This window comes from Salvelinus fontinalis, chromosome 3, assembly GCF_029448725.1.
Source record: "Salvelinus fontinalis isolate EN_2023a chromosome 3, ASM2944872v1, whole genome shotgun sequence".
NCBI classification, from domain to species: Eukaryota; Metazoa; Chordata; class Actinopteri; order Salmoniformes; family Salmonidae; genus Salvelinus; species Salvelinus fontinalis.
In genome coordinates, this window is record NC_074667.1 from 49915665 (window position 1) to 49941015 (window position 25351).

Genomic DNA, 25351 nt, shown 5'->3' on the forward strand with positions numbered 1-25351 from the left:
AACCACACTGAGCGAATTTATTGCAGTATTTTATTGGGATATTCTTCCCGGGGTCCAAACAGGAAACTAAACAACAGCAAAAAATACATAATATACCTAATATAATATACATAACACTACATAAATTACATAACAACGTAATACTACATAATGCTATATAATACTACATAATATCCTGCCTCATGCTTCAGAAACAGTAGATGGCTTCTGCCCTATGAGCCGTTCCCGGCTCGCACTAGCCAAGGCACGTGCAAGGCCACCCACCTATATATTAAAATGCATAATACAGTACAACAGATATCAAAATGTCTGTCTGGGCCTCCCGGGTGGCGCGGTGGTCTAGGGCACTGCATCGCAGTGCTAACTGCGCCACCAGAGTCTCTGGGTTCGCCCCCAGGCTCCCTCGCAGCCGGCCGCGACCGGGAGGTCCGTGGGGCGACGCACAATTGGGCCAGCGTCGTCTGGGTTAGGGAGGGTTTGGCCGGTAGGGATTTCCTTGTCTCATCGCGCTCCAGCGACTCCTGTGGCGGGCTGGGCGCAGTGCGCGCTAACCAAGGGGGGCCAGGTGCACGGTGTTTCCTCCGACACATTGGTGCGGCTGGCTTCCGGGTTGGAGGCGCGCTGTGTTAAAGAAGCACTGCGGCTTGGTTGGGTTGTGCTTCGGAGGACGCATAGCTTTCGACCTTCGTCTCTCCCGAGCCCGTGCGGGAGTTGTAGCGATGAGACAAGATAGTAATTACTAGTGATTGGATACCACGAAAATTGGGGATAAAAGGGGAAAAATTGAAAAAAAAAAAAATTAAAATAAAGAAATGTCTGGCTCTTTACAGTCCTCGTTGTGCCGTAAGGTGTTATTTTATCTGTTTTTTTAATCTGTTTTTATTTCTAGCTTGAGTTACCAGGGGTGGCTGAGATTTCCATGTAGTCATGGCTCTATTTAATACTGTGCATTTCCCAGCCTCTGTTCTGGAGCTGGGGACTATGAAGAGACTGCTGATTGCATGTCTTGTGTTCTACCAATGAGTGTCCGAACTGTGTGCCAACTGCTTGAACAGATGGTTCGGTACCTTCAAGACCTCGCACAAAGACCAATAGTGGTGCAGTCAAGCTCTCCTCAACTTAGAGCCAAGAGAGATTGACATACATGTTATTGGCATTCACCCTTCGTGTACATCTAAGTGCAATACATGCTGCTCTGTTCTGGAATAACTGCAATTTACCAATGTCCCTCTTTGCCGCACATGACCAGTATTTATTTTATTGTCGTAGCCGCCGTGTATACTGTTTATTTATCAGCGTACATAGACACACAGGCATTATTCAAGGTCAGTGGAAGGTCTTTAGTTTAGTTTACTAATTTGACCATTTAAAATTAACAAGCACTCATATAACTTGAAAAAGCCATACATGCACATCTATAAAATCATAGAGGATAACACTAAATAAAGTCTGGGACTTATTTCCATTGTGGGACAAGATGGCTAGACAAGATCGAACACAATGAAATAATAAAACAAAAACAGAGAAGAAGAAGAACATCTATCTCATAATTCCAGTTACATCATAGCAGTTATTCATATGGGCATTGAAGACATCAAACAAATGTTTACTTTATTTTTAAAGCTGCCCAGAGAGGACGTTGTTTTTATGGGCAGAAGCAACTCATTCCATTCTGAGGCTCCAGTATACAAGAAACTAACTTTCCCAGCAGTACTCCTGAACCTGTACAAGCACACATCAGCAACACCTGATGTTGTGCTGTGATTGTGTGCATCCCTAACACAAGGAAAGTAATCACTTAGATATCTGGGCGCAGGACCATAAATACTCCTGTAAACCAAACCTAGTCTAATCTGGGACACCCTAGCCTCAACAGGCAGCTAGTTTAGTTGCTGAAAGCAGCTCCTGCCTATGTGAGTATGTGGACTCACCTTCAATACTACCATGATCAGCTTATTTTGGGCTATGAGTTGCCTCTGCCCATAAAAACAATGTCCTCTCTGGGGCGGCAGGTAGCCTAGTGGTTAGAGTGTTGGACTTGTAACCGAAAGGTTGTAAGATCAAATCCCTGAGCTGACAAGGAGAAAATATGTTGTTCTGCCCCTGAACAAGGCAGTTAACCCACTGTTCCTAGGCTGTCATTGAAAATAAGAATTTGTTCTTAACTGACTTGCCTAGTTAAATAAATAAATAAAATATCTGGAGCTTCCCCTTCATACATTTAGATAATCCCCCAAACCAGGAAGTACTATCATAGTCTTTGAATGAGGGCAGTAGCTAGCACTCATGGAGTCCTTATCAAGCAGCTTGGACTTTCTAGACAAAACTTAGTCCTGGCATTAACCTTCCCTAGCACTTTATTGGCCATGCTCACACCTCCCAAGCTTCCATCAAGGATACATCCCAAGTAGCTAACAGAAGTTTAAGTAGTCAGCACATCGCCCCCTAATTCCACACTAATTTCAGAGGACCTACTGAATTTAGGTCTGGATCCAAAAATAATTGCTTCATGTTTTCCCTAAGTGCAGAGATAGCTTATTAACTCCAAGCCATTTGCTAATGTTAGTAAGCTCTGTGCTAAATATGCTCTCCAACTTAGTTTTACTTTTGTGAGACACCAGAAGTGTAGAGTCATCCGCATAAAGAAAAAGAAGGCAAGAGCAAGCATCTTTCATATAGTTAATATACAATAAAAACAGCAGAGGCCCAAGCACGCTACCCTGCGGAACACCACCCCTCATTGGTTTTGCCTGAGACAGTGAACCATTAACCTCTACTACTTGCTCCCTTCCTGATAAATAGGACTTTACCCAGCCTAGAGGGAAACTACTTAACCCCGGTGCCTCCAGTTTGGAGATTGGGAGACAGTGGTTAACTGTATCAAAGGCCTTCTGTAGGTCAAGCAGTACCATTCCACAGGGATTTCCCTCGTCAATCTCTTTCCTGATGAAGTTAGTCAAGTAAAGTAGACATGAATCAGTGGAGTATGTTTTTCTAAAAACCCGACTGAAAATAATACATTAGACCAGGTTTGTTAACATATTCATACTTTGCTCATGTACAACTCTCTCCAGGATCTTTGATGTTACACAGAGGATAGATACAGGCCTATAATTCCCAGGGTCAGACTTATCCCCTTCTTATACAGAGGTATAACTTTATCTTGTTTCATGTCCCTGGGAAAAGTACCTTGTTCAAGAGAGAGATTAACGATATGCGTAATACAAGGGCCAATTTGCTCAGCAGAATCTATTAGAAACCTTGCAGGAATATTATCCAGGCTTGTGGCTTTGGAGCATTTAAGCTCTGCAAGCATGCTGACTATTTTGGCTGTTGCTACCTTTGCCAAAGAAAAAGAGTTTGGCCGAACCCATAACTCTATATAATACTTCTTGACTTGGTTTCTTCCATACAAACCAGAACTGGTGGGCAGCTTGCTAACCAGCTTTCTGGCAACAGAAGTAAAAAAAGAGTTGAATTCATTGGCAACCTCTACTTTTTCATATATAGTTGAAGTCGGAAGATTACATACACCTTAGACAAATACATTTAAACTCAGTTTTTCACAATTCCTGACATTTAATCCTAGTAAAAAGTCCCTGTCTTTGGTCAGTTAGGATCACCACTTTATTTTAAGAAATAAAATAGAATGATAGTAGAGGGAATTATTTATTTCATTCACCACAATGCCAGTGGGTCAGAAGTTTACATACACTCAATTAGTATTTGGTAGCATTGCCTTTAAATTGTTTAACTTGGGTCAAACATTTCAGGTAGCCTTCCACAAGCTTCCCACAAAAAGTTGGGTGAATTTTGGCCCATTCCTCCTGACAGAGCTGGTGTAACTGAGTCAGGTTTGTAGGCCTCCTTGCTCGTACATGCTTTTTCAGTTCTGCCCACAAATGATCTATGGGATTGAGGTCAGGGCTTTGTGATGGCCACTCCAATACCTTGACTTTGTTGTCATTAAGCCATTTTTCCAGAACTTTGGAAGTATGCTTGGGGTCATTGTCCATTTGGAAGACCCATTTGCGACCAAGCTTTAACTTCCTGACTGATGTCTTGAGATGTTGCTTCAATATAGCCACATAAATTTTCCTCCTCATGATGTCATCTATTTTGTGAAGTGCACCAGTCCCTCCTGCAGCAAAGCACCTCCACAACATGATGCTGCCACCCCCGTGCTTCATTGTTGGGATGGTGTTCTTTGGCTTGCGAGCATAACCCTTATTCCTCCAAACATAACAATGGTCATTATGGCCAAACAGTTCTATTTTTGTTTCATCAGACCAGAAGACATTTCTCTAAAAAGTACGATCTTTGTCCCCATGTGCAGTTTTTTTCTGAGGTCTTGGCTGATTTCTTTTGATTTTCCCATGATGGCAAGCAAAGAGGCACTGAGTTTGAAGGTAGACCTTGAAATACATCCACAGGTACACCTGCAATTGACTCAAATTGTCAATTAGCCTATCAGAAGCTTCTAAAGCCATGACATCATTTTCAGGAATTTTCCAAGCTGTTTAAAGCCACAGTCAACTTAGTGTATGTAAACTTCTGACCCACTGGAATTGTGATACAGTGAATTATAAGTGAAATAATCTGTCTGTAAACAATTGTTGGAAAAATGACTTGTGTCATGCACAAAGTAGATGTCCTAACCGACTTGCCAAAACTATAGTTTGTTAACAAGAAATTTGTGGAGAGGTTGAAAAACGAGTTTTACTGACTCCAACCTAAGTGTATGTAAACTTCCGACTTCAACTGTACCATCTCCCCCCTGATGTTCCGTCCAATACTGTTTAGTTTGTTTTTGGTAGTACTACTACAGCCTAGTTCCTTAAATGATTTCCGAAGCTTTTTAGGGACATTTTTGTTCTCAATTATTTTCTCAGCAAAGTAACCCCTCTTAGCTTCATCCATCCTGCTCTGTGCTTCATTTTTGTGACGTTTATATCGGACAAAATCATGCTGCTCTTGAGCGTTCCTACATTTTTTACATTTTTTATTCATTGCTTGGATAAATTCTAGAATCTCATGATTTAACCAAGGGCTAGATCTCTGCTTTACCCTGACCGGTCTAATGGGACCCATCACATTCACCACATCAAGGAATCTACATTTAAAGACTTCCCAGGAACTGTCTACCCCTACACTATCTAGCACAGGTGACCAGTCAATTTTACACACCTGCCTAAACTTTTCAACACAGTATTTTTTGAGTCCTCTGATTCGAAAGGTTTTGTGACACTTGGTGAATGTGATCTTTAAAAATCCTCCTTGTACAAAATGTAAAACAATTATCACTGATTCTATATACTATTACTCCACTCTGTGATATTTTAGATTTATCAGACCCCAATATTAAGTGAATCGTATTTTGCACTGTTTCACATATCCTGGTGGGATCTTTTATCATTTGGGTCAGAGCAAGTGATCTACAAAATTGCATAAATACATTGTGGGTTGGGCTATTATTTTTGCAGACATCAGTATTGAAATCCCCTAACAAAATTATTTCCTTCAACAGGGAATCATTACAGTTTGACAACACAATTTCAAGACCTTCATAGAATGCATTCTGCTTGGGCGGCCTATAACACACCCCCAACAAAATCGGCTTGGTTTTGGGAAGGCAGATATCCAGCCAGACAATCTCCAGATTAGTGCTTAAATCCGATCTGACGTTAAAAGCAATGTCTGATCTTACAAACACACATATTCCCCCACCGTTTCGATTCCGATCCTTCATGACAACAGAGTAATTGCCTCAATCTATCTCAATTTCTGAGTCACAAAAAGATGAATCCAACCATGTCTCAGTAAAACATAAGACACACACCTCTGATTTGCAAACCAACAGGCGTATCTCATTGATCTTCGGTAGTAGGCTTCGGACGTTTAAGTGCACAAAATGTAAGCCCTTCTTCCCAAAGGCCTCATTGAATTCCCGATCCACTTGTAACTCGCCTCCCACTGCGCTGCTATCTTCCCCACTGCACTGCCTCCGGTGACCTCTCTGTCGCCATGGAGCACCCCTTCCCAGGTGCCACTCCATCGTCCTCACCACCGTATCCCCCGTCACTCGCCTCTGGTGGCCTCCGCTCCGCTGTGGACCCCCCCTCCTCCGGTGCACTCTCCACCCTCGGTAAGTCCTCTGTTCCCACTCCACCTTCAATGCTCAGACGCCCCACGGGTACAGCACACAGACAGCAATGGTAAGCTTCATTGACCCCATGCCCAAAGCTAGGATCGCTGCATTTTAGATGAATCCACTGCGCGCATTTCAAACATGCCAAAGCTTTGCTGTTACTCTTTATCAAACGTTCGCAAGACGAGCATGGGTGCATCGTTTGATGGGGTTCGAGATAAAGTGAGGTCCAGGGCACTGATGGATATCACCCGATAAGAGAAGGCATATTATATGAGTTATTATAAGATCTCCACCATTAATTTGAGATTTCAGACTGGCTTTCAATGATCGTTTTGGTTTGTGCCACGGTGCTATGAAAGTTTGGTATATAACATTCCTTCCAAATCCGAAGTGCCATCAAAAGTGTTTGCATGACTGAGAAGTTGCTGAGAATGTACTATTCTTTCATCTAAATTGCAGATGCAATTATCGTTTACATTTACATTTAAGTCATTTTTATTTTTTTATTTTTTTATTTCACCTTTATTTAACCAGGTGGGCAAATTGAGAACACGTTCTCATTTACAATTGCGACCTGGCCAAGATAAAGCAAAGCAGTTCGACACATACAACAACACATAGTTACACATGGAGTAAAACAAACATACAGTCAATAAGACAGTGAAAAATAAGTCTATATACAATATGAATAAGTGAGGTGAGATAAGGGAGGTGAAGGCAAACAAAATATATATATAAATAAATAAAAATATAAAAAGGCCATGGTGGCGAAGTAAATACAATATAGCAAGTAAAAAAAAGTAAAAAAAGTAGAGATAGTAGAGATAGAAATAATGGGGTGCAAAGGAGCAAAATAAATAAATAAATAAATACAGTAGGTAAAGAGTTAGTTGTTTGGGTTAAATTATAGATGGGCTATGTACAGGTGCAGTAATCTATGAGCTGCTCTGACAGCTGGTGCTTAAAGCTAGTGAGGGAGATAAGTGTTTCCAGTTTCAGAGATTTTTGTAGTTCGTTCCAGTCATTGGCAGCAGAGAACTGGAAGGAGAGGCGGCCAAAGGAAGAATTGGTTTTGGGGGTGACCAGAGAGATATACCTGCTGGAGCGCGTGCTACAGCTGGGTGCTGCTATGGTGACCAGCGAGCTGAGATAAGGGGGGACTTTACCTAGCAGGGTCTTGTAGATGACCTGGAGCCAGTGGGTTTGACGACGAGTATGAAGCGAGGGCCAGCCAACGAGAGTGTACAGGTCGCAGTGGTGGGTAGTATATGGGGCTTTGGTGACAAAACGGATGGCACTGTGATAGACTGCATCCAATTTATTGAGTAGGGTTTTGGAGGCTATTTTGTAAATGACATCACCGAAGTCGAGGATTGGTAGGATGGTCAGTTTTACAAGGGTATGTTTGGCAGCATGAGTGAAGGATGCTTTGTTGCGGAATAGGAAGCCAATTCTAGATTTAACTTTGGATTGGAGATGTTTGATGTGAGTCTGGAAGGAGAGTTTACAGTCTAACCAGACACCTAGGTATTTGTAGTTGTCCACATATTCTAAGTCAGAGCCGTCCAGAGTAGTGATGTTGGACAGGCGGGCAGGTGCAGGCAGCGATCGGTTGAAGAGCATGCATTTAGTTTTACTTGTATTTAAGAGCAAATGGAGGCCACGGAAGGAGAGTTGTATGGCATTGAAGCTCGCCTGGAGGGTTGTTAACACAGTGTCTAAAGAAGGGCCAGAAGTATACAGAATAGTGTCGTCTGCGTAGAGATGGATCAGAGAATCACCAGCAGCAAGAGCGACATCATTGATGTATACAGAGAAGAGAGTCGGTCCAAGAATTGAACCCTGTGGCACCCCCATAGAGACTGCCAGAGGCCCGGACAACAGACCCTCCGATTTGACACACTGAACTCGATCAGAGAAGTAGTTGGTGAACCAGGCGAGGCAATCATTAGAGAAACCAAGGCTGTCGAGTCTGCCGATGAGGATGTGGTGATTGACAGAATCAAAAGCCTTGGCCAGGTCAATGAATATGGCTGCACAGTATTGTTTCCTATCGATGGCGGTTAAGATATCGTTTATGACCTTGAGCGTGGCTGAGGTGCACCCATGGCCAGCTCTGAAACCAGATTGCATAGTGGAGAAGGTATGGTGGGATTCGAAATGGTCGGTAATCTGTTTGTTGACTTGGCTTTCGAAGACCTTAGAAAGGCAGGGTAGGATAGATATAGGTCTGTAGCTGTTAGGGTCAAGAGTGTCCCCCCCTTTGAAGAGGGGGATAACCGCAGCTGCTTTCCAATCTTTGGGAATCTCAGACGACACGAAAGAGAGGTTGAAAAGGCTAGTAATAGGGGTGGCAACAATTTCAGCAGATAGTTTTAGAAAGAAAGGGTCCAGATTATCTAGCCCGGCTGATTTGTAAGGGTCCAGATTTTGCAGCTCTTTCAGAACATCAGCTGACTGTATTTGGGAGAAAGAGAAATGGGGAAGGCTTGGGCGAGTAGCAGAGGGGAGGGCAGTGCTGTTGACCGGGGTAGGGGCAGCCAGGTGGAAAGCATGGCCAGCCGTAGAAAAATGCTTATTGAAATTCTCAATTATAGTGGATTTGTCGGTGGTGACAGTGTTTCCTATCTTCAGTGCAGTTGGAAGCTGGGAGGAGGTGTTCTTATTCTCCATGGACTTTACAGTGTCCCAGAACGTTTTTGAATTTGTGTTGCAGGAAGCAAATTTCTGCTTGAAAAAGCTAGCCTTGGCTTTTCTAACTGCCTGTGTATATTGGTTTCTAGCTTCCCTGAAAAGTTGCATATCACGGGGGCTGTTCGATGCTAATGCAGAACGCCATAGGATGTTTTTCTGTTGGTTAAGGGCAGTCAGGTCAGGAGAGAACCAAGGGCTATATCTGTTCCTGGTTCTAAATTTCTTGAATGGGGCATGCTTATTCAAGATGGTGAGGAAGGCATTTTTAAAAAATATCCAGGCATCCTCTACTGACGGGATGAGATCAATATCCTTCCAGGATACATCGGCCAGGTCGATCAGAAAGGCCTGCTCGCTGAAGTGTTTCAGGGAGCGTTTGATAGTGATGAGTGGAGGTTGTTTGACCGCTGACCCATTACGGATGCAGGCAATGAGGCAGTGATCGCTGAGATCTTGGTTGAAAACAGCAGAGGTGTATTTGGAGGGCAAGTTGGTTAGGATGATATCTATGAGGGTGCCCGTGTTTACGGAATTGGGGTGGTACCTGGTAGATTCATTGATAATTTGTGTGAGATTGAGGGCATCAAGCTTAGATTGTAGGATGGCTGGGGTGTTAAGCATGTTCCAATTTAGGTCGCCTAGCAGCACGAGCTCTGAAGATAGATGGGGGGCAATCAGTTCACATATGGTGTCCAGAGCACAGCTGGGGGCAGAGGGTGGTCTATAGCAGGCGGCAACGGTGAGAGACTTGTTTTTAGAGAGGTGGATTTTTAAAAGTAGAAGTTCAAATTGTTTGGGAACAGACCTGGATAGTAAAACAGAACTCTGCAGGCAATCTTTGCAGTAGATTGCAACACCGCCCCCTTTGGCCGTTCTATCTTGTCTGAAAATCTTGTAGTTGGGGATGAAAATGTCAGAATTTTTGGTGGTCTTTCTAAGCCAGGATTCAGACACGGCTAAAACATCCGGGTTGGCAGAGAGTGCTAAAGCAGTGAACAAAACAAACTTAGGGAGGAGGCTTCTAATGTTAACATGCATGAAACCAAGGCTATTACGGTTACAGAAGTCATCAAAAGAGAGCGCCTGGGGAATAGGAGTGGAGCTAGGTACTGCAGGGCCTGGATTCACCTCTACATCACCAGAGGAACAGAGGAGGAGTAGGATAAGGGTACGGCTAAAAGCTATGAGAATTGGTCGTCTAGAGCATCTAGAACAGAGAGTAAAAGGACGTTTCTGGGGGCGATAAAATAGCTTCAAGGAATAATGTACAGACAAAGGTATGGTAGGATGTGAATACAGTGGAGGTAAACCTAGGTATTGAGTGATGATGAGAGAGATATTGTCTCTAGAAACATCATTGAAACCAGGTGATGTCATCGCATATGTGGGTGGTGGAAATGAAAGGTTGGATATGGTATAGTGAGCAGGGCTAGAGGCCCTACAGTGAAATAAGCCAATAAACACTAACCAGAACAGCAGTGGACAAGGCATATTTACATTAAGGAGAGGCATGCTTAATCGAGTGATCAATAAGGGTCCAGTGAGTAGAGGTTGGTTGGGGTCACGGCGATCCAGACAGCTGGCCGGGTAGATGGCTATCGGTAGCAAGATAGCATAGGATGGAGGTCTATTTTTAGACACCTCGTGCGTTTCCGTCGGTAGATTAGTGGGGTTCCGTGTCTTGTAGAGGGGATCAATCCAATTGGCAAAATAGATATAGTGACCCAAGAAAAAAAAATAAAAAAAATGTCCGAAATACTTATTAAGATAGCAGCCGATAAGACAGCTAACGATTAGCGGGCCCCAGGTGAGCGTTCAGGTAACGTCGCGACGGAGGTGCCAGTTGGATAACTCCCTCGGGCAGATAACGTCGGCAGTCAATCGTGAAGGCCCGGTGGGGCTCCGTATCTGCAGCAAAAAAAAAACGGGTTCGGATAGGTGACTGTAGCCCAGGAAAGGCTGATGGAACTCCTCAGCTGGCTAGCTCCGGAATAATTTAAGTTTGCTCCGGGATCGACGTAAGCCAATAGTCACACGGTTTGCAGCTAGCTAGCTGCGAAATCAAGGTGCAAATTTCCAGAGCCTGCGGCTGAAATCCAGGGAAACTGAGAGAAAAAAAAGGCCCGGTATGCTCCGGTCCGAGTCGCGTTGCACAAAAGTGCCGGTAGATTATCGAGCTAAAGGAATAGCTGATGACCACAAAACGTGGGCAGCTGAAACACCAACGCTAGCCAGCAAGCCGGCTAACTTCTGAGCAGCTTCAAATTAGCTTTCGGCTAGCTTTCGGCTAACTTCTGGTTAGCTTTCTGGCTAACTTCTGATTAGCCCCTGGTTAGCTTCACTGTGGATTTTCAGATTTGAGGTAAATAATACTTTTTTGTTGTAATTGGTGAGGCGGGTTGGAGGAAAGCTTTTGTAGATGAGTTCTTGGATAAAAAAAAAATATAAAAGATATGCGAAGAAGGTGTAAATATATATATACAGGACAAGACAGTACGAGGACAAAAATGACGTCTGAACTGCTTAGCCATCTTGGAATTAGCAGACGCTCTTATCCAGAGCGACTTACAAGTACATACATTCCTACTTTTTTTTTTTTGTACTGGTCCCCCGTGGGAAACGAACCCACAACCCTGGTGTTGCAAGCGCCATGCTCTACCAACTGAGCCACACGGGGCCTTACAGGAGTCGCAATGTGTTCTGCTACTAACCTCAAAATGTACCATCCAGTTTGTCAGTACCAGGTGGCTTGTCCTTATTTATTGATAGCAACCATTTTTTCACCGCTTCCACACCCAATTTGCGGAACTCAAAACTACAGTACTTTCATTATTTGGTCCGTTCTGCATGAATATGAAGGCTCAGCGTTTTGTTGTTTTCCATGTCTTGATAACAACAAAGTGATTAAAGTGTTTGGCATAATCAAAGGGTTTTGTAATGAACAAGCAATCTGCCTCAATGAAGGATGGAGCAGATGTATCTCTTTTGCCTAGAATTTCATTTAAAGTACCTTTTAGTGTCATTCTTTACATAATTTATCTTTGTTCCATAGTATAGTTTCTTCTTCTTTTTGTTTAGTTTAGTTATGTGATTTTTCTATTTACTGTATGTTTGCCAGTCTGCTGTGTTGTCAGAATTATTTGCTATTCCCTTTGCCTCATCCCTCTCAGCCATACAGTTTTTCAATGAATCTATCCATGGGTGTTTTGCAATTCTAACAGTCCATTTCTTAATGGGTGCATGCCTATCAGTAACCAGAAGAAGCAGTTTCATTAATGCTTCAAGTGCTGCGTCAGGTTGACATAGGTATTATTGCAAACCTCATGTATGATCACTTATGCACAATTTTAGGTCCAGTCTGTGGAACGTTGTTTTTTCTAGATAATATATTAGGATCCCTACATCTGATGGATTTGGATAATGCTTTAGAGCAGATTTCTGCAGCATTAGTAAAGATGTGATCAATACACGGGGATGATTTAGCTCCTGTTCTGTTTGGAAATACCCTGGTAGGTTGACTGATAACCTGAACCAGATTGCAGGCATGAGTTATAGCTTAAAGCTTATTTTTTTTAGTGGATAGCTTGATGACAACCAGTCAATATTTAGGGCATCCAGAAAAGATATCTCTCTGATGATATCACATACATTATCTAGCATTTCACACATATAGTCCAAATACTGACTTTTAGCACTCAGTGGTCTATAGCAACTTCCTATGAGAAAAGGCTTTAGGTGAGGCAGATAAACCTGTAGCCATATTACTTCTATATCATCTGACATGAGATCCTCTCTCAGCCTAACAGGAATCTGACACTGGACATACATACTGTTGGAACACCTCCTCTGTTTCCATGTATATCTTTTCTGTATGCTCTATAACCATGTACATGTATAGATACTACTGCATCATCAAAGGAATGGTCTAAATGTGTTCCAGAGATGGCCAAAATATCAATATTTTCTGATGTCAGTAAGAATTTGTCAATTTCATGAAACTTGTTCCTCACGCTACGTATGTTAATATGGGTTATGGGTCGCTTGCTTGTTTTTTGTGCTATTCTGAGAGGCTGATCCGAGGTAGACATGTCAGTGTCATTTAAGCCAATGGTACTGAGTGGGCTGCCCACAGTGGGCTTCTTCCTAAAGGCAGACAGTTTCAGTGCAAACAGTGACATTCAATTATATGTGCATATGATTATTGCTGACAATACCCTCAGAGCTAACAGTTAAAGGATCATAGATTAGGTTGCTTACATTGACTCCAGTTCTATTTCTCTGGGATATAATCTGATTTCCATGTCCTCTGTTGGTTATTATGATAGAGAGGACTGGAGCCCTACCAAATCCAGACCATCAGTCTCTTAAGCAGGCCGCTATGTTGGTAGAGATAATCCTGGAAAGGGCCTTTAGAGAGAAAGGGAGTGGAATAAAAGAGAGGGAGAGTGAAACAGAGAGAAAGAGCTGATTAGAGGGGGGGTTGACACTAGAATCCTGCTTCCAAATTGTTGCTCTGGCTCTTCAAGGCTCCATCTCTGATAATGAAGCCAAAGGTGTGTGTTGGCTCCTAATTCTCCCCTTTACAGGGTAAGCAATATTATCTCACCAGCCTGGTGTATGTGCGTGCATAGGTATGCGTGAGTCTTGCGTGCATGTGTGTGTTCCACAGTCACCCAGTGTAAATTAAGGGACAGTTGTCTCAGTCCCGGGTGTTCTCTCTCTCTCCCTCTCTAATGAGGAATGGGGCTCTATTGGATTAGGAGGATCCTCATTCAGTGCTGATGTGTGTACCTGCTATGCTCCCACACTCTTAGAAAAAAAGGTGCTATCTAGAACCTGAAAAGGTTATTTGGCTGTCCCCATACAATAACCCTTTGAAGATCCCTTTTTGGTTCCAGGTAGAACCCTTTACACAAAGGATTCTACGTGGAACCCAAAGGAGTTCTAGCTGGAACTTAAAGGGTTCTTTGTACCTGGAACCAAAAAGGGTACTTCTATGGGGACAACCGAATAATCGTTTTGGAACCCTTTTTTCTAGGAGTGCACTGCTCTGGGCCCTCTGTATTATAGTCCTCTGGGACTGGGAATACAGATCTGTCAGACACAATTATCCCCTGATGGATTTAAAAAAAATCTTTCTCTTATTGTCTTTTTCTCCCTTCTCCCCTTAAGTAATTCCATAGGGCAGAAGAATAGGGTCGGTTCAGAGGTCAGGTTGGTGGTCAAACGTTCTAGCAAGGTTATATAAGAATTCCCTTTTTCATCTATGACATTTGAACCGAGGTCACTTAGGTAGAGTAGTGTGTGCATTGTATTATCTATGTGCTTGTGTGAGGTTGTGCGTTTATGTCTCTGCGCAATGTGTGTGTGTCTGTTCCACAGTTAAGAATGCGAGCATGTATTAACCTGACAATGTGTTTATGTGTTCAGAAGCAGGGCCCAGATGGACCTCAGGTCCCACTGCGGCATCAGCTGCTGCAGGTCATTGTGAGAGTCCTCCAGTACCGCATGCTGCTCACAGGTACCCTACACTCACCTCATGATATACTATTGCAATATTGTAATACCTTGAATAGTGTTTCAGTTTTTGGCATTCTACACCTTATTAACCAGTTTGTGTTTTTGACTAATTTGTCTGTGCCATCATTTTTTCTAGATTACTTAAACAACCTTTCCCCTGATTCTAAAGAATATGAGAATACACAAGGTATAGTCTTACTCTGTAGTTTCTCCAATATACATTAACAATTCAGTTGTTTCTTCAGCAGTCAAACACACACACAGACACACAAACACACACACACACAGTCACGCTGTTAGATACAATATCAGAGGATAGTTGTTCAGGGACAAACAGAGCCGTGTATACTCCCAGTATATTGATGTGCATTAACCCATTCTGTTTCTCTCTCCATTCTCTGCTTCAGCTGCCTTAGTAATCGTGTCAGGGGTGGCAGACCAGGCCAATGACAATCTCAAGCAAGGGGTAAATCTGTGTTTCTGTATTTATTTCAGACTACTGTGTACATTTGTTCATGCAAGTGTTTGCTAGAGGTAACATGACAGCTCAGATTTCAGGTTTTCCATGTGTAAATCCTTCTTCATTCTGGATGACAACACTATTGTGAGTGAAACCACGTCAATGATCTTGGAGATGGCTGTCTCTTTACTTTCACTGGGCTCTGTTGCCTATTGATTAATGAGAGGGTGAGGAAAGATGATGTCATCAAAAGATCCCAGGTGCATCGTAACAAAGGGTGCAGTGTGAGAGAAGACATGACATACATTGTGAAACACACACACACCCTCACACAGATCATCCTGAAACAGACCATCTCTCCGTCTCTCATATAATCCTTACCATCTCTCCGTCTCTCACATAATCCTCACCATCTCTCCGTCTCTCACATAATCCTTACCATCTCTCCGTCTCGCACATAATCCTTACCATCTCTCCGTCTCTCATATAATCCTTACCATCTCTCCGTCTCTCACATAATCCTTACCATCTCTCCGTCTCTCACATAATCCTTACCATCTCTCCGTCTATCACATAATCCTTACCATCTCTCCGTCTCTCACATAATCCTTACCATCTCTCCCGTCTCTCACATAATCCTTACCATCTCTCCGTCTCTCACATAATCCTTACCATCTCTCCGTCTCTCACATAATCCTTACCATCTCTCTGTCTCTCACGTAATCCTTACCATCTCTCCCGTCTCTCACATAATCCTTACCATCTCTCCGTTTCGCACATAATCCTTACCATCTCTCCGTCTCTCACATAATCCTTACCATCTCAGCCGTCTCTCACATAATCCTTACCATTTCTCCGTCTCTCACCTCATCCTTACCATCTCTCCCATCTTGCACATAATCCTTACCATCTCTCTCGTCTCTCACATAATCCTTACCATCTCTCCGTCTCTCACATAATCCTTACCATCTCTCCATCTCTCACATAATCCTTACCACCTCTCCCGTCTCTCACATAATCCTTACCATCTCTCCGTCTCGCACATAATCCTTACCATCTCTCCGTCTCGCACATAATCCTTACCATCTCCTCATCTCGCACATAATCCTTACCATCTCTCCCGTCTCTCACATAATCCTTACCATCTCTCCGTCTCGCACATAATCCTTACCATCTCTCCGTCTCTCACATAATCCTTACCATCTCTCCATCTCTCACATAATCCTTACCATCTCTCCCGTCTCTCACATAATCCTTACCATCTCTCCCGTCTCGCACATAATCCTTACCATCTCTCCATCTCGCACATAATCCTTACCACCTCTCCCGTCTCTCACATAATCCTTACCATCTCTCCGTCTCGCACATAATCCTTACCATCTCTCCGTCTCTCACATAATCCTTACCACCTCTTCGTCTCTCACATAATCCTTACCATCTCTCCTTCTCGCACATAATCCTTACCTTCTCTCCATCTCGCACATAATCCTTACCATCTCTCCGTCTCTCACATAATCCTTACCATCTCTCCCGTCTCTCACATAATCCTTACCATCTCTCCCCTCTCACATAATCCTTACCATCTCTCCCGTCTCCCACATAATCCTTACCATCTCTCCCCTCTCACATAATCCTTACCATCTCTCTTGTCTCTCATATAATCCTTACCATCTCTCCCCTCTCACATAATCCTTACCATCTCTCTCGTCTCTCATATAATCCTTACCATCTCTCCCCTCTCACATAATCCTTATCATCCCTCCCGTCTCACACATATCCTTACCATCTTCCCCGTCTCTCACATAATACTTACCATTTCTCCCGTCTCCCACATAATCCTTACCATTTCTCCCGTCTCCCACATAATCATTACCATTTCTCTTGTCTCCCACATAATCCTTACCATCTCTCCCGTTTCCCACATATTCCTTACCATTTATCCCTTCTCTCATATATCTCTTTTTCTTTCCCCTTTCTCTTTATCTCTCCCTCTCTTAATCAAACACACACTGACTCCCTCCACGAATCCTCTCCACTATCTCCTTCCCCTCCCCGTCACACACACACAGGATCCCTCTATCTGCTCCACTCCCTTCAGGATCCCTGTATCTGCTCCACTCCCTTCAGGATCCCTGTATCTGCTCCACTCCCTTCAGGATCCCTGTATCTGCTCCACTCCCTTCAGGATCCCTCTATCTGCTCCACTCCCTTTAGGATCCCTCTATCTGCTCCACTCCCTTTAGGATCCCTCTATCTGCTCCACTCCCTTTAGGATCCCTCTATCTGCTCCACTCCCTTTAGGATCCCTCTATCTGCTCCACTCCCTTTAGGATCCCTCTATCTGCTCCATTCCCTTCAGGATCCCTCTATCTGCTCCACTCCCTTCAGGATCCCTCTATCTGCTCCACTCCCTTCAGGATCCCTCTATCTGCTCCACTCCCTTCAGGATCCCTCTATCTGCTCTACTCCCTTTAGGATCCCTCTATCTGCTCCACTCCCTTTAGGATCCCTCTATCTGCTCCACTCCCTTTAGGATCCCTCTATCTGCTCCAATCCCTTTAGGATCCCTCTATCTGCTCCAATCCCTTCAGCTTCCAGCAGCACATCCCTTTCCGCCGCCCTCCTTCTTCACAAACAGACAAGGAGAGTTTCCCTCTTTCTCCATCTCTCACAGGAAAATCCCTTGTTCTCTCAATCTCCTATCTTTGTCTCTCTCTCCCCCTTTCTCTCTGACACACAGGAGAACTTGCTGCGGCTGGTCCACATTGAGTACAGTGTCAGAGGCAAGAGAGATCTACTCAAGCCAGGAAGGGTGAGATCAGTCTGCCTCTCTCTCCTCTCCATCTCTGGACAGTGTTACTCTGTTCCACAAACATAACATAAACAGTGAATAATACCAATCTCTAGGATTCCAACACAGGAACTAAAAGCCCAGTGATCATACAGTATAGGCAGCCCCTCTTGCTAACATCGTCTCTGTTTCTCTGTGTGTTTGCAGGTGTTTGTGAAGGAAGGCACACTAAGGAAAGTGTCGAGGAAAAGCAGACAGCCCAGACACCTGTTTCTGGTAACTACTACCTGTCTAACTACTATGCTCTTCTTGTATCATTAGAACTATAACTTTCACTATCTAATATTTCAGTTTCACACATGGTGGTTATTCTGATCATAGAAGGGTGAGGTCTCATCCAGGCTGGTAGAGGCAATCAGATATAGAGGGAGACAGGGCGAGGCAGAGAGTTGCAAAGCGAGGAGGCCTAGAGAGGCAGAATGTATTGAGAGGCAGGTGGACAAGGCTACAGGGCCCCACCACACCCAGCCAGGGACCTCCCTCTCTCAGGGCTTGTTTTCGAGGGCCCTGCTTCCTCACATGATGTTTGGTGTGGGTTACTGGATGCTGGCTTCCTGTACAGAGAGGGGACTGACAGGGCTGTGAAGGCCAGACACTGTTGGATGGGGGGGGGGGGGCATAAAAACACAGTCTTAAGAAAGTAGATGGGATAGAAGAAAAGTGTATGAATTATTAATGTGACATTAATATATTGTGAAATTCAGCTGTTTCTTCAGCAGTCAAACACACACACACACACGCACAGACACACACAGTACTATTGACAATAACGCTTTTAACACAAATCATCTGAACAATTCAAGAGAGATGGGAGATGAGAGGGAGAAAGGCCCATTGAGGAGCTATTTTCTTTCTCTGCTTCTTCACTTTCCTAGTGTCTTCATGTCTCTCTCTCCATGTGTCTCTCTGAACTGGGTTGTTTATGAGTGATGGTTGAGAGACTGAGGTGTGTGAGGAACTGGGTAGCTCCTTTGGAGTAGATGGCTGGAGAGGGGCAGCAGGTATAATATATGGGCCTTTAAGGAAAGTCCAAACAGAGAGGATGAAAGCCATCACTCACTTAGTGACACTGAGGAACAGCGCTCTACAACCATCAAGGCACTGTCATGGTAACCAGAGGGGAGTCTTAGAGAGGAGAGAGCCATGAGTGAAGGAAGGGATTAGGGGAGGATGGAGAAGAGAGAGGTACTGTCACACTGTCTTCCTCTCTTCTACTTGAAGCAGAAGAGAGGAAGAGAAACGTGTTGGGAAAGTGAATGTGTTGTAGTTGGGCATCTAATGCTGAGGCAGGGTGGCATAGGCCTGCAGTGTGAGCACCACTAGAGGTCACAGTCAGGACTGTAGGGTTACGTGCTATTTTATCCCTGCTGAGCTTGTGTTGTTGTGGTGGCTGGTTCCAGAGCCTCCACCCAGACCAGGCATGCTCTCAGAGCAGCTGGGAGTTGGAAGGGAACGGGCAGAGAATTCCTGGATACTGCCTTATGGGCCACGCAAGTTTAGAGCAAACATGATGTGTGACCAGTGATGTCACCACTTTTGTCCCACTCTAAATAAGGCCCTTTAAAAGAATAGGCTGAAGTTCTAAGGATTACAGTACATTGGGTATGATGAGCAAATAAACCTTGGTGCCTTTTTATCGTGTAGCCTTTGTTGTGTGTTACATGGGAATGTCTGGTTTGAGGGGTAACGTGTGAATAATATGGAAATCCAAAGCTGTTTTTGTGCGACTCAGGAGATTCCCCATGAATTGCAAAAGCTTATAGTGCCCCCCTGTGGCATCCGAGTTACACTAGCCAGATATTTGAATGAGATATACATTTCAGGCTGGCAGTCAGGCTTTCCATGCACACAATAAGCTATGATTGTAATCATCCCTCTAACCCTCTGCTTCTGTCTCCACCAGATGAATGACATGATGCTGTACACCTACCCTCAGCAGGATGGTAAATACAGGCTGAAGAACACTCTCTATCTGTCTGGGATGAAGGTGAGTCCTCCCCCTCCTACAGAGATGACCTTCCCTGAACCTTCACCCCTGACCTATGGCTGTGTCAACAAGTGTGTCTGTCTGTCTTGTCTTGTGTGTGTGTGTGTGTGTGTGTGTGTGTGTGTGTGTGTGTGTGTGTGTGTGTGTGTGTGTGTGTGTGTGTGTGTGTGTGTGTGTGTGTGTGTGTGTGTGTGTGTGTGTGCTCACTGTGTGCTGAATGTGCAATGCTGTGCTGTGTGTCCTGTTCTCCCAGGTCAGTATACCTGTCATAGACAACGTGCTCAATGCCCTGAGGATCGAGGTGTCTGACGTCACCATCACCTTGTCAGCCAGGTGAGTCAAAGCAGAGGACACCTGTCTGGGGCTTTGTACAAGGCTTGTCCATTGGTTAGATACAGTATTTATGTACATATGTGTACAGCCTCAACACATATCTGTTTCTGTATCCCTAGCTCCTGTGGAGAGAGGGAGGACTGGTTCCACACACTGAGTCGGGCCATAGCAGACCATGCTGCAGGCCTGTGTACATTTGGTGGCCCCTGCAGTGAGGTAATGAGTTCACCCCTGAATGACTCAGTACAGGACATACCATTGAAGCTCACTTGTATAACATTTTACGTGTGAAATGTATAAAATGCAAATAAGGTTAATGTTATCGTAACATTGTTGTTATGTTATTGTAACATTGTCGTAACGCTGTCGTAACATTGTGGTAGTGTTGTTGTACCGGTGCGGTGACGTTTTTGTAACATTGTTGTGACAATGTGGTAACGTCGTTTCCCCATGCAGGGACGTGAGAAGCTGTGGATGGCACTGGGGGAGGCAGCTCCAGTGCTGGTGCCCGTGACTCATGTGATGATGTGTATGAACTGTACCTCTGACTTCAGCTTGATCCTGAGACGCCACCACTGCAACGCCTGTGGGAAGGTGAGACGCACATCTTACTGTAGGCGTCCCTCACTCCTACTGCTGCTTTAGGACCCCTCACTCACACTGCTGTTACAGGACAACATCCTGACCCGAGCCCAACCCACTGTTGTACATTATCCTACCAGAAAGTCGCTCTTTACCTATGCTTTAACACTCCCCAAATAACCCCTCTCTCTCCACGCTCACACCTGTTCTCTCTCTCTCTCTAAACCCAGGTTGTGTGTCGTGCCTGCTCCAGGAACAGGTATCCTCTGAAGTACCTCAAAGACAGAATGGCCAAAGTGTGTGACCACTGCTACGCTGAGCTCAGGAAGATAGGTGTCAGTATCTCAGGGGCGTGTGGTAACTCCAGCCCCTGCACCCACCGGGCCAGTCGGCCCCTCTCAGCTGTGTTCCAGAGCCTACAGCCCCCAAGCCTGTGGAGAAGCAGAAAGAGCACCTCCCCTCTCAACCAGGTCTGCAATATTCATCACATTTGACCTTTGACCTATCAGTGTAGTCATGATGTTCTGCAATGATGCAGATTATGTGCTAACTTATCTGCTAACTTCCTGGCATTGACCTGTAGGTCTTTGTTACAGGTGGCATTGAGGGCTGAGGGCTCGGCCATGAGTGGCAGCCTGCAACGGCGTAAGAAGAGCAAGAGGAAGTGGAAGAGGCTGTGGTTCATCCTCAAAGACAAGGTGCTCTACACCTTCACAGCACGTGAGGTGAGGGGGCACAGAGTCTCCCACACCAGCCCCAAACAGAGACACATGCACACACACACCCCTTTAATATACTCACATAATGCCTATTCTATACTTGACTCTCTTAAAAGCTTCTACATAGTCTCCCTGTGCTCTCTTTCTCTTTCTTTTTTTTGTACTGTTTATTGTGTGTTTTTGTATCAAGCTTTGTAGCTACCATTTTGAATAAGCAGTATCAGTAACAACTGAACTCATGAATACAATTGATCAGTTAGTTTCCATGCTTCTCAGAATGTTTTACAAATGTCATTGGTATATACAGCTGAGTATGTGACTTGTCCCTAATGAATGTCCCTCCCTCCCTCTCTCTCTCTCTCTCTCTGTCCGTCTCTCTCTCTCCCTCTGTCTATCTCTCAACACAGGACAAGGTGGCATGTGAGAGTCTGCCCCTGCAGGGTTTCACAGTGAAGCTGACAGAGAGGCCAGAGGGTGAGGAGAGCTTCAACGTGTTTCAGCTCTACCACAAGAAGAGTCTATACTACACCTTTAGAGCAGATGACCAGCACACTGCCCGCAGGTCAGGATAAACACACACACACACACACACACACACACACACACACACACACACACACAGGTCCATGATGTTCATACAGTTCACTTGTGTTTCACAGGTGGGTCAATGCCATGGAGGAGGCCACAGTGTTATAACATCTGCCTGTCTGCACAGACTGACCCTGCTGTGCATCACTACCTACCTACGCTCTCTGTCCTGGTTTATAGCTGTCCCTCACAATGCCTAAATGGAATATCTAATATCTCTCTTGAAGGACATTGAATATCATTCTTATAATCCATCCCTTTAATGCACTGGACCAATTCTCACTCTGGAAGAATACACGTCTCTGTGCAAGAGCATCTTTGACACGGCTGCCATCTACAGGCAGAAAGAAGATCATGCAGACTCTGCTTGGGAATCTCTCAGGTGAAAACCTCTCAGATGAGTATACTGCATGCCACAACATGCCACAAATTCTGCTCCTGTGTCTAAAAGCTCATAGACAATGTGTTTTTACAACTTTTTCCATTGACAGCCTCCAGTGCCATGTACATTCACACAGACTTATCTGTACTTTCTGACACTCTTTTTCTACCATGGATGTGTATGTACATAGAACAAGTTTGTATGGGTTTTGTTTTTGATATCGTAGGATTTTTGATGCTGTTTAAACAATACCAAGTTAATATGAACAGCTTATGTATTGTATGAGAACATATAAGAGTCATGTCATATTTGGAATATATAGTGTAATATTCAATTCACATATTTTGAAGTGAGATATAATAATTATTTGTACAGAAATGTTATTACATGATGTTTCGAGCGAGAGCCATTTTTAATCATATCTTGTCCAATGTATTTTCTGTACTCTATGTAAGCGTACTTATTTTACACCGTAGGTTTACACCTGTAATAACAATGACAGAATGTGAAATGTTACAGACAGTATTAGTATTATTCAACAAAATATCATTTTGAAGTATATTTCATAGCTGAATGTATAGTTTTTTTTTTTAAATGTAAAAGGGTGACTACATTTTTAGGGGACAATAGTTTACACTTGAATGCAGTGCCATGTGTTATGGCTGAAAGAATGTGCCTGACGTTACATTATTATCCTTATTATCATTCATTCAAATTATAATGAATCAGTTTTGGGGAGTAGTGAACCGTAGTAGCTTGGTGGTAGTTTAACTAAATTCAAATGTAGATCGTGTTTTCAGTAGTTCATAACTTGTAGTAATTTTGTAATATGTCATTTTTATTAGGATCCCCATTAGCTAACGCCGTAACACTAGCTAATCTTCCTGGGTCCAACACCAATTAACAAGACATTACAAACAACCACAATCAAGACTTCAAACATTCCACAAGTAGACAATATGGATAATTAAAATACCTGACAGGAAACACATTTAACCTTCAGTTGATGTTTTTTATTTTCTGTCCAGTCATATGGTCTATCACATTAGATGTTATTTGATTTTTTTCTTGTAGGTGGATTTACTTTTTGCCTGAGAAATATGGATTGGTAAAAAGTTACATTCAGCTATAGCTCTATATAAAACTGTAGATTTAAGGCGATTTGTCCTTGGCATGAGTTGTTTTAGCTGCCCTGAATTTGCCTGTCTGGTTTGGTGGTTATGTGTGTTGCTAGTATCCACTAATTGGACTGAAAAATATTGTGTTTTTTTTTTTAAATATAACATTCCTAAAGAAAATCAGAAGACTAGATAGTAATTTGTTTTTAATGTGAAGCCATGAGAGATTCTGATGCATTTGAATAATATTCATTCAGTTAGAGCAATGAAGAGCTAATCTGGCAGCCCTGTTTTGAGCCATTTGAAGATTTTTTTATATCTTTCTTTGTTGCAGATTACCATATAACTCGACAGTACTCTAGGTGTGATAGGACCAGGTATTGAATCACCTGATTCAGAGTGCTAGCTGTTACATACTCTGAACATTTTCTTGTAACAGCAATTCCCTTACCCATCTTAATAACAATATGATCTATGCGTTCTGACCATGATAAAGCTGCGTCCAACATGACGCTTAGTAGTTTTGTTTTTTTCACTTGCTCTACATGTATTCTATTAATTGACAAAGTCAATTGGGGGTCATCAGCAAGCATATATCTTGAACCAAATACAATACATTTAGTTTTAGAAATGTTCAACACTAATTTGTTAATATCAACCCACTCAGACACCATTCTTAGTTCACTGCTCAGTACATCTGTTAGCTCATTACATTCTGATGCTGCACTATACATTGTAAAAGTAATCAGCATACATGACCACTTTTGATTTGTTCATTACTGAAGGTAAATCGTTAGTAAAGATAGAGAAGTGGGCCTAGGCAGCTTCATTGAGGAACACCACAATGTATATCTTTACTATTTGAAAAGCTACCATTAATGAACACTTTTTGCCTTCTCCAGGATAGATACCATTCAGGATAGAGCTGCATCCTTAAAACCATAACATTTGAGTTGTCCTAGTAACAATTCATGATCAATTACATCAAAAGCAGCACTGAAACCCAGCAACACTGCACCAACTAACTTCCTATCATCCATAATCTTTAACCTCTACTTCATCACCCTCCCGGATCTGGGATCCTCCTCATCAAAAAAGCTGACTAGCATAGCCTAGCCTAACGGGACGGATATCATGTAATATAATTTTCATGAAATCACAAGTCCAATACAGCAAATGAAAGATAAACATCTTGTGAATCCAGCCATCATTTCCGATTTTTTAAATGTTTTACAGCAAAAACACAATATGTATTTCTATTAGCTAACCACAATAGCCAAACACACAACCGCATATTTTCACCATGTTTCCACCGCATAGGTAGCTTTCACAAAACCAACAAAATAGAGATAAAATTAATCACTAACCAAGAAACAACTTCATCAGATGACAGTCTTATAACATGTTAAACAATACATTTATGTTTTGTTCGGAAATGTGCATATTTGAGGTATAAATCATAGTTTTACATTGCAGCCACCATCAAAAATAGCACCAAAGCAGCCAGAATAATTACAGAGAGCAACGTGAAATACATAAATACTCATCATAAAACATTTATGAAAAATACATGGTGTACAGCAAATGAAAGATAAACATCTTGTGAATCCAGCCAATATTTCCGATTTTTTAAGCGTTTTACAGCGAAAACACAATATAGAATTATATTAGCTTACCACAATAGCCAAACACACAAACGCATTTATTCACCGCAAAGGTAGCTTTCGCAAAAACCAACAAATATATAAAATTAATCACTAACCTTTGGACAACTTCATCAGATGACAGTCTTATAACATCATGTTATACAATACATTTATGTTTTGTTCGAAAATGTGCATATTTATAGCTACAAATCCTGGTTATACATTGTGAATACGTAGCAACGATTCACCAGAATCTCTGGAGATATTTTGGACACTCACCTAATCTGACCAAAGAACTCACCATAAACTTTACATAAAAA

At 43.1% G+C, this 25351-nt stretch overlaps 1 protein-coding gene across 3 annotated transcripts in view; it reads left to right on the forward strand.

Moving 5' to 3' along the window:
• Positions 1–23896, forward strand: part of LOC129851044 (FYVE, RhoGEF and PH domain-containing protein 5-like) — a 61067-nt gene extending 37171 nt beyond the window's left edge. For 2 of the 3 annotated variants that reach the window (XM_055917211.1, XM_055917213.1), the window contains exons 8-20: positions 14276–14366; positions 14502–14552; positions 14773–14831; positions 17566–17637; positions 17824–17892; positions 19580–19663; positions 19917–19996; positions 20116–20212; positions 20453–20590; positions 20809–21048; positions 21175–21303; positions 21705–21859; positions 21957–23896. In XM_055917211.1, the coding sequence (XP_055773186.1) occupies positions 14276–14366; positions 14502–14552; positions 14773–14831; positions 17566–17637; positions 17824–17892; positions 19580–19663; positions 19917–19996; positions 20116–20212; positions 20453–20590; positions 20809–21048; positions 21175–21303; positions 21705–21859; positions 21957–21993 (1302 nt within the window). In that variant the 3' untranslated portion in view covers positions 21994–23896. The remainder of the gene's footprint in view (positions 1–14275; positions 14367–14501; positions 14553–14772; positions 14832–17565; positions 17638–17823; positions 17893–19579; positions 19664–19916; positions 19997–20115; positions 20213–20452; positions 20591–20808; positions 21049–21174; positions 21304–21704; positions 21860–21956) is intronic. The other variant, XM_055917212.1, reaches the window with a different exon arrangement.
• Positions 23897–25351: the final 1455 nt, after the last annotated feature.